The sequence below is a fragment of the Streptopelia decaocto genome, assembly GCF_964273445.1.
Source record: "Streptopelia decaocto genome assembly, chromosome: 2".
NCBI classification, from domain to species: Eukaryota; Metazoa; Chordata; class Aves; order Columbiformes; family Columbidae; genus Streptopelia; species Streptopelia decaocto.
Window position 1 is genome coordinate 44,101,983 of NC_138655.1, and position 18,691 is coordinate 44,120,673.

Consider the following 18,691-nt stretch of genomic DNA (forward strand, 5'->3'; position numbering starts at 1 on the left):
AAGCACTTCCTCTCCCTGCTTTAAAGGAAACATTATGTGAATAATACAAGTTTGTCCCAGCTTCTGCAAAAGATTTTCCTTTCCCCTCCAAAATCAGGTGGAAAATCAACCACGTGGCATTCTCTCATGGAGAGTTAAAATGAAGACTCTGGCCAAGCAAAGAATCCTGACCAAAGCTGAACTCAATACTGGGTAACCCTGCTGGAGTAACAGCACTATTTTTAAGTATCTAAGGAGATAAGAACTTGAACTTCACTGCTGAGTTGGCATAAACACCTTCCTGCCCTTCTGGTAAGGACTCCATAGCATGTGCCTTATTAACCAGCAGTGCAGAAAATACTCCCTGGCCCAAAGCACATATATGTGTACTCATTCTAAGGCAAGGGTCAAATCTTCCCTCATCTACACCACTGTAGCATGACAGAGCATTCTACTGCTTTCTCACAGGGGAGTGGCTCTCCCGACAGGCAGCTGTGTGCTCCCTATCATTTTCTCTCCAGAGCACTGGGCTATGTTTGCCCCAGGAGCCCAATGTCCCCTTCATGCCCTTCTGTCTTGAGCAAGTCAGAGGAAGGCATGGCATCTCCCAAGCTCTGTGCTGCCAAAGTGCACTGTTAGGATGTACTAATTTTTTACAGTCGATTCTTTCCCTTGTCTCTGTCTGTTCCCTCCCAAGTATTGCACACACTCTACTAAACAAGGAGGAGAAAGGGAAAAGTATAACTCAAGCCTTCCAAATAAATTCTCTTTTCTTTGAGCAAGGGTCAGACTGAAGACGACTGTGAGATGGAAGCAGTATAAACAGAGTAACCTGAGGTCAGCTGGCATGCTACAAGATCTGAAGCACCAGAGAACTCCACTCCAGGTACCTCCACAGTTGTGCAACTTCTTCCTTTCTAAAGCCAGCCCCTGCTCGTTTGCAAGTTTCATCACCATCTGCAGAAGTCACCTGCTGCTGCATAATTCACCAGTGGACAACAACCTGTGTGACCACTTCCAGTTTTCAGTGGCTTTGTTTTTTCGGTTTTGGGTTTTTTTTAGAGATTCAAGAAATCAGCTCAGGTCTTGCTCTGCAAGCTTGCCTGAGACACAGCCATCAGGATCCTAGGAGTTTTTCTGTCATCACTCTGTCATATTTCAAAGTGAGAGGGGAGCTGTCATTGGGACAGGTCCCCCTGGGTAGCATTCACACTTCTTTCTTCTACAATGCTTCTACTTTTCCACATGCTTTCACAGCTTGCCCTCGCAGTGCCTGCTTCCATTCAGTCTCACTCGCAGCAGTAGCACACCTTTCACCAGCACCCACCACCACATATGTGTCCTGGATCCAGTCTTATTCCTCTTCCAAAAACCCAGGGAAGACACTGAAACTGCAAAAAGAAAACATGTTGTTCTACCCATCTTGGGCAGAACGGAGACTGTGCTCCTCCTCAGGGATTTGCTCCTCTCAGGAGCTACAGTAGGAGCCTCCTTCCCACCAACAGACCATGTTCAGCCCAGCAGCAGCTCCTGTTCCAGCTGGGTGCAATGATGAATCAGGATTTTCTGGCCCTGAGCCCCCATTAATTACAGCATACAGTTACACAGGGGTTTTAATTTAGGATGATAATAAGCCCCTCAGGATGGGGGGGGGGGGGGGAAAGATAGGCTTATTGTGGTAGCTTTTGTCCCAGAGATAAATCATTTTCTCAAAATTTGGAAAAAAAGCACAATTGGCAACATTCTGAAGGCTTTAAAGTTAAAAATATAACAAAACTTCATGGTTTCACATGCTTTTCATGACAATGTAACTGAAAAATGTCTTTAATTTGGAAACAAATTAGAGTTGGCAAAGAATGAGAACATAAGACAGCCCAATTGCATTTTGTAATTTGAAAAAAATTAAAAACAGATAAGATATTGTGAATTAAAAATAACTTCTGCACATTAAATTCTCATGAACTTTCATTAAGGTTTGTCTTACATGTCCCAAATGTACAATTGCATGTTGTAATACATTAGATCACTTTATTTATAAAATACCTTTAAAGCTATTGAAAGCTAGAGCCAGCAAAATGACTATATAAAATGTTATCTTCTCATGTTACAACTTAATTTCCAATGCGTGTATTTAAAACAGAGATGCAGTCTCAACTCCAATATTTCAGATGCACAACTGAACTTTCTAAAAGTTCAGTGACAGTTGAACCCATGTACAATCTGGTCATGTGAGTTTACTGATAAAAACCTGGTGCCAAAGCTGAAACAGCTATATTAGAGTTAAATCTGGATTCTCTTCTAATTTGTGAATTACCTGCAGACTAACCAACTGTCCCATAGTTTCAGTTCTTTACAGATGATGAATGAATGAATCAGAGGGGACTTGTTCTGACTTTCTCGTGCTGGGTTCACAAGGCTACCATTCAGAAAGAAAAAGGCGTTTTCTTTCCTTTTTCCCTTCAAGGATACATTTTTTATGGATCTTTCCAATGACTTGACAAATTGTTTATCATCCCTGTAGAGCAGTGTTTTTGTAGGTTAAAACCCAAAAAGCTTTCATTTGGAATGTTATTGGGGCACCTCTTCAGAATTTTAAATTTGGATTCAGTTTGGCCTTTCAGATTAAACTACATCTCCCATGATGCACCTTGTATTGCCTTCTCCTTCCTTGAACACACCAAGAAAGTCTTTTTGGTGTTTCATGGGAAATATTTAATTCTTTACAGAAAAATGCTAGCATGAAACAATAAATCTTATAGTAAGACATTTTAAATATTTTTTGTCCTATTTCTGCTTTTCAGATGTTCAGTATTTTGACAAAATGTCCAAAGTTTTTGCAAAAACAAATCCAAAGTCCTCCTTTTCAGTCAAAAACAGTAAAAGGAAATTTTTAAAAATCTTTCTAAGGGTGGTGCTGAAAAAACAAGCTATTGCAGACTGTGTTTATAGTCACTCCCACCGCAAAGCTAGGCACTGAAGAACATTTTGCTGTATCTGAGCATAAGATCATACTGATCTTATTTGACAATAACTTTTCTCATATGAACAAGATATTCATGTATTTCAGATCAGCCTGTTCTTCTACTTGCTTGTATGCCAAAAGCATACTCAGCCCTCGGAGAAGTTTTCTCCTCACACCTCAGCAAACTATGATCCTTATCAAGGAAAGGATAGCATTTTGGGTGGCATTACAAGCCTGAAAAGAAACCCCCTTCTCTTCAAATTGTCAGGTGTTACAACACATTTTATGTGCTGAAAACAACCCTGGTTTCTTTTTAGTCCAGAAGGATGGATGAAATAATTTAATTTGACATTTTGCAAAATATCCTGCCTCCTGTAGTTACTCATGCCGTAGGACCTGCCTTAAAGAGCTGTCATGGACCGAAATCCAACAGCCTCCACTTTCCGAAGCCCGCCTCACAGCTCCTGAGCCTTGTCACTTCAGGGTCAGCTGCTCCTCCATTTGGGAAGAACACAAGGGCACCTGTACACACACCCGGCTTTGTGCCAGTGATCATTTTGTGCATTTAAAAATTAAAACAAAATAAAATACAATCTAGCTGGAAACTGTGTATTACAGAAAAGCACCTGCACTGTAGTTGGGAGTTAAGGGTGATTCAGTCAGCTGTTTAAAGGGTATTTCTTTTGTCCCCTCCTCTTACTAATGCAAGACCCCAAAATTCTGCATGTACATGAACAAGTGTCACATAAGGCACAGTTTTCACTGAAGATGCTTTGCACATCTGTCCTGCTAACTCTGCAGAAGCACCACCTTGGGTAACACAAGGCTCTACTCATTGCCTACAAACAGTCCTGGGCACTCACAAATAGAGGGGGACAAATCCCAGAGAGTGGCCAAACACAATGACACCGGGCAGTGTGTGCAGAGTGGCCAGAGCCATCCTCCCTCCCTTCTCAGGGAGATCTCACGCTACCAGCAGACAAGTAAAACAGCAACAGGTAATGGTGGACAGCAGGCAGGCTGGGGCTGAAAACTGAGGAGATGTTGTTCATGTTCTGACAGACATGCAAAACATCACAGGAAAAGCAATTCACTGGGTAACCCAGTATTTCCACTAAAAGACTCTCTACTTCTAAACTTTAGAAGAACTAATAAAAAAAAAAAAAATTAATTATACACCCCCAAAATACCACTCAAAAGAGGATAGTATTAATGATTTGCAGAGGTATAACCAGGTACTAACTGAGACTCAAACACAGGTGCTGGCAATTCAGTCCATGGTTCTCCAGTATCACAGAAGAGAAAGCTGAGTTGGAAAATAACACAATTCAACTACTCCAAGCATGTTGAAAGACACAGCTATAAAGACTTTTTTCTGGCATCCCATTAGACAAGAAGAAATGCCAGAATTTACACCCATTAACATTTACATTTAATCCAAGCAACAATTTTCTTGCCCAGTTAATGTACAGTTTATCCATCTTTGCGTGTAAAATAGAGCTGTCATCCAGGCCTCACTTAGAAGAAATTTGATTAAAATCGATGAGAATTCCTGGCCCCCTGATGCTCTCTTTAGCAATACAGACAAGCAATACCGTGAGCAGCTGTGATTGTTTTCTCTGTTTGATCTTCAAGAACCAGCTACATGACATTATATGACATCCTCACTCAACAAGGAAAGATTCAAAATTTATAATTGTTTTAGCATTTTCAAAATTATTCCTCCTGCTTGCATCATCGTTACTGCAAATGGTTCAAAATGCAGCATTCTGCATCCTACAACCACTAAGCAACACAGCTCTCTTATGAAAACCTTGCACTGGATATGAGACAGATGTTACACATATTTTAGGAGTCTTGTGGTTACTTTTCTAACATCGTATTTCACCATTCTGCTCTTCTTATAACTTCCCTCTAGTTAACTGGATTGGGTGGTTGTGCAGTATTCTCACATCACATCTGTAAAACAAGATGTGTCTGTCATATCCACTTTAAGTGCTCACAACCAATGCTCCACTTAAATTTTGTGTGAAAGGACTTAAGCTTTTTGAGAGTCATTCTCTCTGAGGAAGCGAGAAGGTTAGCCACAGAATTTGCAATGATACATCCTGCCTATAATTTGAAGCAAGCACATTTTGCCTAAATTAGAAGCACTGAAGGAATACAGAAAGAGGGGAGAGGTTAATAGTTACTACCTGCTGATACAGTTATTTTATTGCTCTTATTCAAATAATTGTTCCTTTTCATTTCTTAATGGAAGGTGGATAACAAATATACCCAATTTTCTAACTATAGGACAGTGGTCACCTACAGCAGCGCAGTTTATTACATACAGTGCTCTGCTAGCGTATTTGTCTTGCTTTAGGCATCAGAGAGCAGAACAAACCAGAGAGCAAGAAACAAATCAGAGAGCACAAATAAACCTGATCTCTGAGCCTTCAGTACTGTCTTATGAACCAGATGATTTTTACATACAGCTTGTTATTTCTGCCATATTGTAGACTCAGACAGACATCAATAAGCAACTTTTCACACTGCTCTGAACACCCAGCAGATGGTAATTTTATTCCAGTACCAACATCTGCCCATTAGCACAAGCCACTTATTGGCATCAGCCACACCCTCCACCAGCAAGAGACTCAAGGACAGACCTTGGGTGGTTTAATCCTCTATAGGGACTTCCATTTGTTTTATCTAATGACATTGCATTTCCCCTTCCAAAGCCTCAAGAACACTCTGTTTTCTCCTTTAGTCTACATCTGTCAAAAGCCTGATACTTCAGTGTTTCACCCTCAGAGAAGGGTTTTGAGTCTTAACTTTTTCAGAATTAATTGCATTCCCCATATCCATCAGAAGAGATTTCTTGGAGAAATAAATTAGGCCAATAAACTGATATACTGCTTAAATTCTGTTTGAACAGAACAGGCAAGAAACAGAAAGTGGAGAGAGTCAGGGCTATTTTCCATCATGTGAAATAGAAAGACATCTCAGGGGACCAGGGATACAAATGGATATAAACCAAGCTTCTTTCAGCTTGCACACAGACGTATCACCAGTACAGGACAAGAACACTATTCCTAAGCTAGCCCACTGCCATCTTTCCTCTTTAACCCTTGCAAGCCAGTGTAACTGAGAGGTAAACATACAGAAGGAATGTTAAAAATACAGAATCACCCAGAGACAAAACATACTGTAGGAAGATGTTATTCCCTTTCCCACACATAGAGCACCCTGAGGCCAGCAGGCTGGGGACACATGATGCTTACAAAGACGTGGGAGACAGAAAGCTGTGGGAAGGCAAGTCATAAGGCTGGTCCTTGTACTTGCCAAGGAAAATGTCACCACATCTACCGTTTGCCGCAAAGAGCTGAGGATGAGGGTCAAGTGTCAGCATGGGGGGTAGAAAGAGGCAGCCAAGAAAGAAGAAGTGAGCAGATGCCTGTGGGGTCTGCCATGAGAACAAAAAAAAAAAAAAAAGAAAAAGAAACCTGTTCACTACAAGTCCCACATTCATAACTGTTTCCAAATGGAAGGCTGTGTGAAAAGCCAAAGCAAACATTCTCAATTCTTTTTGAACCCATCAGACAATCTAGGGAAAAATATGTGCATTTTATGGTTTGAGGGCACAACCTTTTAATTATGTTTTTGCATTGTCATGTCCAAGATCTTTTTTCTCCTCAAAAATTAATATTTCCTCAAGCAATGCAGCTATTTTTCTTGGATGAACATGAATTGAAACACAATCTGCTTCTGCAGAGGGAGGCGCAGAAGAGTTATAACATGACACCTAGGGGAATTCAGAACACATTGCAATGCAATCCTCATCATTTTCCTAGTGCCTTTTCAACTGATTTTCCTACGGTTCTCTTTAACAGTTTCCAGCTATTGTTTTGCATGTGCTGTACATGCATGCTCAGGGAGGCACTTAAAAAAAAAAAAAAAAAAAAGAACAAGTGCAGGTAATGTGGAAGGCAGGGAGAAACTAACGCAAATAAAACGTAGGTTTTTTCTCTCTATTGGAGCTGAATGAAACGCAGTTCTGTCATCCAAGACCAGCAAGTGTTCTGGCACGTAATCACTTCTCACTTCCCTGCAATGAAGCATGGCCTCATGAGCACAAATCTAAGGAAGATGTCAATCAACTGCTTTTGCCACTAAGGAGTTATATCTGCAGCAAGACCTTAAAGTAATGGTTTACAAATGATACTTAAAATAAGACTTACTGAGCCATTGCAAGAAAATTCAGGCCTACTTTGGAAAAGACATAGATTTAGTAGTAATTTGGGCTCTCAAAAAACTTACACCTAGTGTTCAGGCACCAACATTTTCCCCTTCAAGTCTTACAGACTTAGTAAGCTGGCCAACAAATCATACAGTAAGGTTCAAAAGATGCATAACAGCAATGATAAAAGCAAAAATACCAGAGTGAATTTGTACTTAATCATAGTATCACAGAACATCCTGAGTTGGAAATGACCCACAAGGATCATCGAGTCTGACTCCTGTCCCTGCATATGACAACCCCACAGTTCACACCATGTGTCTGAGGGTGTTGTCCAGTCTCTTCTTGAACACCGTCAGGCTTGGGGCCGTGACACCTCCCTGGGGAGCCTGTTCCAGTGCTCCACCAACCTCTGGGCGAAGAACCTTTTCCTAATGTCCAACCTGAACCTCCCCTGGCACATCTTCCTGCCATTCCCTCGGGTTCTGTCACTGGTCTCCAGAGAGAAGAGATTGGCATCTGCTCCTTCCTCCTCCTCCCTTTCTAGCTGTGATGAGGTCTCCTCTCAGTCTCCTCCAGGCTGAACAAACCAAGTGACTTTAGCTGCTCCTCCTACAGCTTCCTCTCCAAACCCTTCACCAACTTCATAGCCTCTTCTGGACACTCTCCAGTAGTTTCCCAGACCTGCACCCAGTGTTCCAGGTGAGGCCGCACCAGTGCGGAGCAGAGCGGGACAATCACCTCCCTCACCCGGCTGGCAATGCTGTGCTGGATGCACCCAGGACACGGTTGGCCCTCTTGGCTGCCAGGGCACAATGTTGGCTCATGTTCAACTTGCCATCAACCAGAATCCCCAGATCCCCCTCTACAGAGCTGTTCTGCAGCAACTTGTCCCCTGGTCTGTATGTACTGCCAGGGTTGCCATGAATGAATAAGTGCTAAAGTACCAAGAGGACACTGAAGTAAGGTTTTTTCCATAATCAATCTAATTATTATTTCACAACAGATAAGTATTTATGCACACATACCACCTTTCAAGCTAAAACATAAAAAAAAAAAAAAAAACTTTTTACATAATTTACACAACCTATCACTAAAATGAACCCAATTCTGAGCAAGTGACGGTAAACAGCTACTTTATCAAACACTGCGCAACAGCATACTAGGAGGGAAAATCCTGGCTTGGTCACCCCGTGTGAATTCTGACATCTGCAAAGATTTTAATGAGATCCTTTTGGGCAAAGCCAGTCAGACAGCCAAGACTGGGTTTAGTCATGGGTGAAATTTCCACACACAGTAACACTCATAGGATGTGAATGTCCTGCTGTGGAAGGGTGAAAGCTTCCCCCTGTGACCTCAACATCACTTCTCTGGTGACTAAGCTGAATTTCAGCTGCATCTTACAACTCACCGTTCCCAGGTGTTGCAACCAGGGAGAGCAAAGAACATCCTCTCCAATTGTAAGACTATTATTTGCCAATCCTTTAGCTTTCAGATGTTTGCCTAGAAAGTATTGCAGCATGGACTCAAAATGTTCTGTTATAAATGGAGAGGGGCAGGAAAAAGAAATATGAAATGTGTTCCAAGGGGATCTCAAAATGTTGAGATCTATAAGGCATAAATTCACCAGAGAAACCTGGGAGCCTTCTCATTGCATCACTTGCCTATACTACTGAAAATCCTTCACTTACGCCATCCAGAAGGCCAGATTCAGTCTCAGAATAAAGAGGTTCATTGCACAAGGCCCTCAGCCCCAACAGAAGTCAATTCACAAGCCAAGCACTGTGATCTACTGTCTTTTTTTGTAATCCAGTACGAAAAAAGTTAGCATATTCTGTTTTCTTGTTTGTAAACCACTGACACCGTTATCATTTTTGTAACCCCCCAAAAAATTAAAAAATAGGAAAACGGATAGTCAGTTTTCTCAGTCAAAGTGTTATTTCCAAACTTACACTTCACAAATAAAAGGTCCCACAAAAAGAAAATTCTTTAGACAAGCTAGAAGTAGCCAGGCCAATAATATAATTTTCTGTGTTTCAATGAGCATGGGCTACCAATCATTCATTTAGTCTGTTTAGCTGCAGCAACAAAAGCTCAACTTAACCTTGGCCACACTAATACCTGAAAACATACTTACCATTATCACAGTGAGGGAGATGGTTAGCCTTGACACACCGCTGAAAAAGGAGGCAGCTCCAACAGCAGCAAAGAGACCTGGATCAATCCATGCTCCATATTCATTAGTTTGAACACCAAAAATGGAAACAAGGATCAAACCAATTATCCTGCCATACAAAGCTCCTGTGTACCTGTATGCAAGAAGAAAAAGAGCAGTCCTCTTGCCATGCTAGTTTTTTCTCAAAATGCTTCTAATATTATGCTGATCCCAGGTTAATTTTGTCAACTTCCATAGTAACTGCTTTCCCAAGAAAAGTTATTACATGAGCATTTACTTAGTGCTGAACACAAGCACAAAAATGCCAGATTTACCATACTTTGAAGACAAAGGGCTTAGAGTATGTATTTTTTAAAATTCTTCAAAGCCAAATGATAATGAACTTTACTGGTATACAGTCAAAAGCATAGGTCACAAACATATACACTTGGATATTTCAGATAAAAAGCCTGGACTTCTAGAGTTCTGGCGTTATATAATTTCTTCAAATTAAATCTACCTGCACCCCATAAAGCTGGCAAGCAAAATATTACAGCCATCTAACCAATGGGCAAAATGAAGTAAGAGCTATTAATGATCTGCCCAAAGCCAAGCAGAGATGAAGCTGTGAAGAGAACCCAGGAGTCCTCAAACCAACCATATGCTACACTGAAAAGCAAAACAACCCAAAATTGAGCACAGTTGGGCATGTAATTGCTGGCATCAGATACAGCATTTCATTTCATATGCACGGAATAAAATATACAGATCAGCCAATGAAATGGATTTATACAGACATTCACCTTCCAGAAATTGTGATTTTTTATTATTATTTATTCAATAGACATAGGTATGATACATACTATCTGATTTGGGGAGCATCACCTTGCACCATTTCATAGCTTTTTCCCATTTATTAATGAAATTGATTCATTCTATTGATGGATGCAGTTCTATTAGTTCTAGCGTTGTTATAAAAATTAGGTTATCAGGTCAGAAACAAACATGAGAGGTGGCTGACAGACTTGACTATCAATATCTATTCAGCCAAATACACCATGTTTAACCAAACATTGCATAATAAAAAACAATTTAGACAACAGTTTGGGGAGGGTAGGAGGCAAATACTCAGGGGCAGGGCAAAGGCAGAAGGCTGCACACACAACTATATTTCTTAGAATTTTTCCAGTATTTGAATTGCATTTTGCTGGATACTCACTCTCCAACCATGTCTTCTTGCTTACTGAACATTAAACTTCTCGACATTACTGTAAGAACTTTGCTCTGGTCTACCACAGCTTTCTAAAAGTACAACAAAAGACCTAACTACAGTTTTCTCCAAAGTCTAGGGTGCTGATGTCCAAGATTAAGATTCAGGCTATTATATGCATAAGAAACAGATGAAGAGTCTGGATCTGAACCCATATTTCTACAGTTACAGAGATGGAGGCAGCAGCCAAGACTCTCTCTGGGTCCCCAAAGGATTTGAACAATCTATACTTGTAAAGTACACAGTTTTGGCTATGGTCCTTCCACAGCTATTCTCAGATGATTTTTCTTTATTCTCTCCCACAATTTCAGCATCTCTTTCCAAGCAAACCATCCTGTTCCACCTATATAACCTCCTTCAAGCAATTATAGCTTTGCTATTGCCAAGCTTTCAGCTTACAATTGTTGCTACTCAACATCGGCCTTTTGTATAGGAAGCTTAAACCAAGAAGGGTGAAGCTTACAGCATAGGAATGACCAGGCCACTGGCAACAGCAGAACCTGCTGTCCAGCAGCTGAGGATGAAATAAAATGCCAATGCAGTGCAGAGGGATGTGTATCCAAATTCTTCATGAGTCCCACGTTTAAAAAGATACGTGATCCCTTGCTTCCCGTTTTCGACTAGAAGCGCAGCAGCTGCAACACAGAGGAAGAGATTTGGGGAAATACAAAACATTAAAAGGACCCTTTATGAAAACACATGGTAGTGGCAGTTCTCATGTGGTAGTTCTTGTTTGCCTAAACCTGATTAAAAAAATCAGCAAAGTACATAGACCAGTTAACTGGAGTTTACAGGACAGCTTCAGCATCTGGGGCACTTTCAGAAAAACAAGAAACATTTTTTCTTACCAGTCTGGTCTGTGTCATGTCAGTCTTAATCTAAACAAGGAGAACCTACAGCTATTTAAACCAAAGAAAGGCAATTGTACTACCTCAGTAGGGCTCTTACCCCATTCCTCTCAGAGGTAATAACTCAGGAACTTCCCAGCATATTTGGCTCAAATATGGAAAATAGTTCCGATATATCCCTCAAAAGGGAGCACTACATTACTTTGAAGAAAACCTACGTTATGCAAAAATATACTCAAATATCACCTCAAGTTATATAAATTCACTTTATTGCCAGGTATCAATCCCCTTACCTTGATTGAAGGTTTGATTAGAATATCTGACTCCATCTGGACCAATCCATGTGCTTGATGAACAGCTATATTCTGAAATTTCCCTCTTGAATTGATTTATGCTTAAATAATAAAACAAACAAACAAACAAATTAAATGGGTGAATATAAGTTCCCTTTGTGCCTATACAGAACGCATCTACTAGACATAATTTTTTCGCATACTTTCCCTTACATCTCCCAATTAGGTTATATTAACTAATAAATCTAGTTTACTAGATCAGTTTATTAATTGTTCTACTAAATGTTTATCAAAGCTCATATTCCTCTGCATAAACCTCCTGCTGCTGAAACCCAAAATTTCCAGAACTGGGATCACATTACACTGCCTAAAACTAGAAAACAGGGAAAAAAAATCCAAGATGCCCATCCTGGCCTTGATCTCCTTGCCCATACATATCATTGTAACTCCATAAAATAGGATCAGCAGACCAAAAATTTATCATTCCTGACAAATCTTTCTGTGGGTAAGCACAGCATCCCAAGCTCACAGATGTATTTGAAGTTAGTAATCTTTGCACAGGAGAGTGCCATGGAGAGCAGGAAGGACTTAAGAGATTTCCTCTCCCACAGCAGCACAGGCTCTACCAAAACCACACCTAAAAGATGTTTGTCCAACATGTTCTTAAAGCTCTCCTTCAGTAAATACTGGCACCAAGTATTTCAACATCTTGCAACTTAGACTGCCAGCTATCATGCTGACCATGACCAGCCTTTCTGTACAGCACTACTATTCCGGGACACTGTCTCAATCTCTGGCATCTGGAGCAATTGCACCCTCCAAGCTGGTAGAACTTCCTTCTTCCCATTTGGAAAGCACCCAGCATGTTTTGGACGTTGCCACAACCTAAACAGTAACAATATAAACTCTGTTTCTGGAACAAAGAGCAGGAGATCTGTGGTATTTGATCCACCTGATCCCTGCTCGGAACTACACAGAAAACTCAAGATGCAGCCAACAATTAGTGCAAGAAAATTTCTTCCAGATCCCAGATTGGCAACCAAAGGAACACAAGATACTTCCCAATCTTGTATTTTGCTTTTTCATTAGTTCAACTACTCAAACAAGAACATATTCCAAATTCATAATGGTCAATAAAAAATAAACTTACTTAATTACTCCATCATGCTTTAGAACTCATATAGTTGTGCAACCCACTTGTAGCAGAACCTCAAATTCTATACCAATGTCTTTACTAACAGTAGAGGACTGCACACACAAGAAACAGTACACCTGAGAGGCAATTTGAAGCTTACAGAAATGCCAAAATAACAGAGAGAGAAACAATAAAAGCAAGGGTTTTTTTAGAATTAAAATGCATGGTTGAGCAAGAAGAACAAAGCACAGAGGATGGAGATGTAGGGCTTGTTTACACACAGGGTTTTGTACCACTAACACTTCCCATTTGAAATCAGTGCATTTAGTCAAGATGAATTTCTCCCTGGTGTGGATGAGAGGACTGCACTACCACGCTGCAGGGACGCAGGTGCTGCTCCAAGACCTGCTAAGGGAAGAAGCCCATCACTTCTTTACGTCCTTCTCCTGCCTCCCCATGACTTCCTATTCCTCTTTCTCCCAGGATTATAAAGGCCTGCGGAAGGTGCTACAAAATGCTACTGAAAGCGCTGTTCTAGTATAAATTTATGAGGATAAGCTATGCTAAAAGGAAGCACCTTCATACTGGTATAGCCACATACAGCACCGCCTGGAGCTGCAGCTCTTGTACTCTCATGGTTTAAAAGAAAAAACACACACTTCACCAAGCTGGATCAGTACAGAAGACAAAACTAAGCATCTTACCATTTTTCTGTTATATGGTTCTTATTGAATATCCTAAAGTGGCAAGGGTGTCTGTTACTAACCTATTGGATCTTCAAATGTTAATGATATTTACCTGTCTCTGGAGCAGTAAGAACCTCAGATTACACTGAGATTAGCCCAATCTAAATGATCCTAACTAAAATCTCACAACTGCAATCATAATTCCCTTTTTAAATTTCTAAGAACAGGAGAACAGTGAACAAGCTTCTTTTCCACATTTAGTCTTGCACCTTATTACAAGCTCACTAGGGACTTCATCACTATCTTCAGCATATGCATGGTCTTGCAAAGTCCATGTCAATTTGATGCTTAATTCCCTTCAGACTGATCAATTTTCAACAGGATATACTCTCTGTAACTTATAGCCACACCAAACGAAAAATTAGCATGAAGACCATTTAGACCCTAGGTTGGATCAGCCTGGCTATTTTTGATTCAGAGACAGACAAAGCCATGAAATTATCATGGTTTCATATGTTTTTCCTTTAGAGAAAAAATACTCTTGTTTTGAAAAATAACATTTTGCAAGCATTTAGTCTTTAAAATAAGAAAGGATGTCAGGGTGAAGAAATAGGCTTTTCCTGTAGCAATCTAAATACCCATAGTTACCAAGTCCTGGTACTAAGTAAGTAACAAAGTTTGCTTTTATAAGGAATATGTAAATATATATTATAGCAAGCAATACTGAGCCAGGTATTGCAAGTCAAACAACAGTCTAGAATTGGTGGCAAAAATGGGAAAGTATGTCTGCTTTCTATATACTTAAATAAGATGTTCAGAGTCCTGCCACCAATGGTAAGTTAGTCTGTATTTACTGTTCTGCCCACTTGGAACTAGGAATTCATAACTTTACAAATTACAAAACTACAAGTTGGTAGTGACCTTTTGCAATGACTGTGAAATCAAGCTGTCATTTAACCTCAATATGAACAAATTTTTTTTCTATTTCCTTTGGATTCCTCATAGGTATTTCTCAAGAAAGAACTTGGACTACAAAACCTGTATCAGATTCAAGGATCTCTTCAACTGCATCACCCATAGAATCCTTGGCCATTTAGCTACATATTCCCTGCCTTGTTATTAACAAAATTTTTGTCATTTTAAGTCCCAGGATTACAGCTTGTGCTGTAGCAGCATGCTCCTTTGATGTCTTACCTATTAGTGTTCTTACATAGATGACTGAACAAATCATGTCCCTCTGACAATACAGTTGACTGAAGCTAAGAATTAGAAGATTAAGTGTGATTCTTGTCTCTACATGAATTCATTTTAAACATTCAGCTCTGATGCACCGTCAAATTTTTCCATCCCAAATCCTTTTAACAACTAACCGGGAGAAATGGTTAATAATTGTATTTACATAGATATGCTCCTGGTGACTCTGCCTACTTACATTTCTGAGTTGTTGCTCAGCTGGTAGTTTCTCACGCTTATGACTGGAGTGCAAGGAAAGAAATATGGCAAATACACTGTAACAGTCGTCGTACACACCTGCAGGTATTGAAATAAGTAAATAGATTATCGTGAGATGTAGAAATAGACAAAAGAAAAGGAAGAAAAGTGTCTAAGATCACCAGTGCCAGCAGTTACAATAAGGGATTTGTCCTTTTGCCTTGCTCACATATCCTGGAAGATCAGCATTTGCTCCTAAGCAGCCACTGATGCCCAGATTCACCCCATCTACATTCAGGGACTCAGCTGTTGCAACCAGATGACTGAGCTTCAACTCTGCAGCCACCAGAGAGCCACCTCTCCCTCCGGAGAGAAAGATCTGCAGCACTCGAGGTGCTCTACGTGTGCCCAGCCTCCCCACCACGTTCCATGTTCAGTCAGAGCTCCTCGCAGGCCACCAGCCGGACACTGCAGCCTTTGCACAGCAAGGACTTGGGATCTACATGTTTTACATTAAGCACTAAGTTTTTTGGTTGGTACCTAAAATTATGCTGTGTGTCAAAAACAATCCACTGCTTCATTTTAAGTTACTTCCTGATTTATGCAAATTTGAAGTCCCTGGTCAGTATGAACAGATGAAGACTTGTTTCTAACTTGTAAGCTTATTGCTTCCCTTCCCTTTTAAGGAGGATGTTACGAAAGGACTAATATTCAATTAATCAACAGAAAGAAGTTCCTAGACATCCTAGCAATACTAGACAGGTATAATGACTAAAGCAGATTGCATACTATACGGTAGAGACACAGACATTGCAACACAAATGGATGAAGAGAATTTATCTGGTCCCTCTACTAGTTTTCCATATGCCCATTTTGAAGTAAACATGAATCAAACCAAAACGTTTGAAAGAGAGCACAGCAGAAGGTGTTTTCACTGGCTGCTTTGCATTCACCAAAAGCAAAGTTGTTTTTACGAGACATGACTGCATTTCAATTTTATGTATTTTTCAACATAAAATAGGTCAATGTAAGGCAGTTATATTTCATTGAAAATCCATGTTAAGTTTTTCAACTTAGTTGAGATCAATTTACATTTCTAAATAAATTAAGACACACACACACACAAAAAAAAAAAAAAACCTAGAAAATATTTCAGTAGGCATCTGGAGAGAAATTACTAGAACACACAACCGTAATAATAACATATACTCCAAGCACAAGGTTTCATGCACGACGTGAATTGTTATAAAACTGCTCAGGTAGCACATTTATAGAAATCCTCAAGCTGAGATTCAGCTGTGTGCGTTTGTGACAATTTCTCAGACAATCGTATCTCAAGTCTTTGTTTCCCTGTATCTCAAAGATTATAAGCTTATGGGCAGAGTGCATCTACAAAAGACAGATGAAACTGGGAGTAGTTCAGTCTTCATAAAGCTTATGTCAGGTTTTGTTTCTGAAAACTTAACTCTGGGACAGTTCAAACCCAGGTCAAGTTTTTGCCAAGGCCCGAAGTCCAAAAGGAGCTAAGAGGACAGCTAGCCTGGAGCCAGTGGCTACATATATGAAGCAGTAGCCTATCTTCACAACTAAGTAGAAAAAAAAAAAAGTAGTCCTCTCAAGTAAGCTTTTAAAGTTTTGACAGCTTAATATATAAGCATATATGCATATATCCTTAAATTGTCCACCCTGCCCATGGAAACACTGAGCTTTTGGAACAGAAGCATTAGTCAATGTGATAAAAAAATTAGAAAAAGATAGCTCTGCCAGATTCTTGGCAAAACATTATCTACATTGTGATTTCCTCACGGAGAGAAAGGTGATGAATTGAGGAGAAGCAAACGCAGGCCAAGGGGCAGAAGGGCACTTAGGAAGACGGCTTAGCCTAATCTATGGGCTGAAGATTAGATAATCAATTCCAGTCAAAGGAATGGTACTCCGGGTTATGTTGTGGGTGTGGAAGATACCGTGATGGGTTCTTTCCAAGTTTAAATGCAGATTGGTTTATACAAGATTATTTTTGGTTAAAGTCACTGTGACAGAGTTTCTTTCAGTTGCTTAATAATGTGAGCTTCTTAAAAACAACAAAAAAAATGTGTGGCTCTCAGATCAAACAGTTTCTTTCCTGCCTTTTTTTGCCAAGTTATAATAAAATAATGACTGTGACCTGAGCAGGATCTTCTAGAGCTAATAAAACGGAAAAACATATTCTGAATAAGAATTCCTGCTACAAAGTTAATGTAAAAAAACAAACAAACAAACACACACACACAGTATTTAACAAAAATATCAAGGATTAAGACAAAAATACATACACAGAAAAGCTCTTGTAAGCACTACAGCCCTACAAAACACATGCTGTGCTCCCAGTTTCAGGTATGACCTGGCAAGGTGCTAACTGCTCCATGAACTCTTGGAGTCAGTAAGGCACCACTCCTAAACAGCATAAAATAACTCTTAGGAGGCATTTCCTTTCTGTTTGACACTAAATCTTTGCTATCTGATCTTGAGTTTAATCCTATAGTATCTTCTAACACACTGCATCTTGCTGGCTTATGTTGTGGCTTGTTTTGTTTTCGTTTTTTCTGAGAAGTAATAAGGAACTGTGTGGGTTTTTTGCGTTAAGTAGTTTATGCAAGGTTTTTGTAAGGTTCCCTGAGAAAGCCCAACCTTTCCCAATAGTAGGGGAAGCAGTCGTCAAACAGAGTTCTGGCTCCAAATTGTTAAAATAATAATTCTTACAAACCTGACCTCTCACAAACAGAGGTCCTTTGGAAACTGTGTATTTTACACAGGACTAATGGGAGTCACACATGGGACTCTACTCTTCATCGTGCTCATTTGAACACTGATTTTTTTGTTAGGATGTCTTATCGCAGTGCTCAACAGTACAAAGTCCCTGGGAGCAAATTGATAGCATGACAAAAGAAGGCTGGGCAGTGGAAAGACTCTCCCTAGAGCTGAGAAAATCTGTTTTCCCCTACCTACCTTACCCACTCCCTCAAATGTGGAAGCCAAACGCTTCAGGTGAGCTTCCTTAAGGTGTTTCACCTCAGCAATAGACTGAACAAACAGTGGCTAGAAACTGAGAATCCAACATCCTGCTGCTACGAGGAACTGATATCCAGTTGTTATGGACGGTATGGGCCTGCTTCACCACAGCCCATCCACAGGGACCCGTATTCCTCCTCCTCCTCCCCCTGGAGGTTAGATTTCACCTCTGATGTGCCAACAGAGAACCCAACAAGCAGGATGCTGCTCTGAGCAACAAGCAGGACTAGGCAGTGGACAAGGACTGCCATAGCATGCACACCTTCCAAGGACTAAATGAAATGTTCTTTTCTGACCCTATGGAGAGGAAAAATAGTGCAGCCTATGGGAAATGTACGCATCTCTGTACCAATCTGTGGAGAGTGTCCAGAGAATTGACCGTGTGCCTCAACCTGTAGTTATTCACACTAATTCACACTAGCTAAAGCTCCAAAAGTTTCCTTTTTTCTATTTAAAATACTAATTGTTTTTCTCCCAGTATCATCCAGGTTGCTGACCTGAGCCAAGGTGAGTGCTTTTCCCTGAAGCTCATGTGCTTTTGTTGGCTCAGAGTAACAGCTGCTGAAGGCACGTCTGAGCTGATGGCAGGAGAGCATCTGTGTGGCCAACCCATTGGTCTACAATTGAGTGACCCTCTCTCCAGGAGGGAAGAGAAAGTATAC

General features: G+C 40.3%; 1 protein-coding gene across 1 annotated transcript in view; it reads right to left on the reverse strand.

The window, feature by feature from the left end:
- Nucleotides 1-18,691, reverse strand: part of LOC309435932 (chloride channel protein C-like) — a gene marked incomplete at its 5' end in the record, with an annotated part of 85,125 nt that overhangs the window by 49,731 nt on the left and 16,703 nt on the right. The window contains 4 exons of the mRNA XM_082044689.1: nucleotides 9,301-9,472; nucleotides 11,052-11,223; nucleotides 11,730-11,830; nucleotides 14,983-15,080. Coding sequence (XP_081900815.1) covers nucleotides 9,301-9,472; nucleotides 11,052-11,223; nucleotides 11,730-11,830; nucleotides 14,983-15,080 — 543 coding nt within the window. The remainder of the gene's footprint in view (nucleotides 1-9,300; nucleotides 9,473-11,051; nucleotides 11,224-11,729; nucleotides 11,831-14,982; nucleotides 15,081-18,691) is intronic.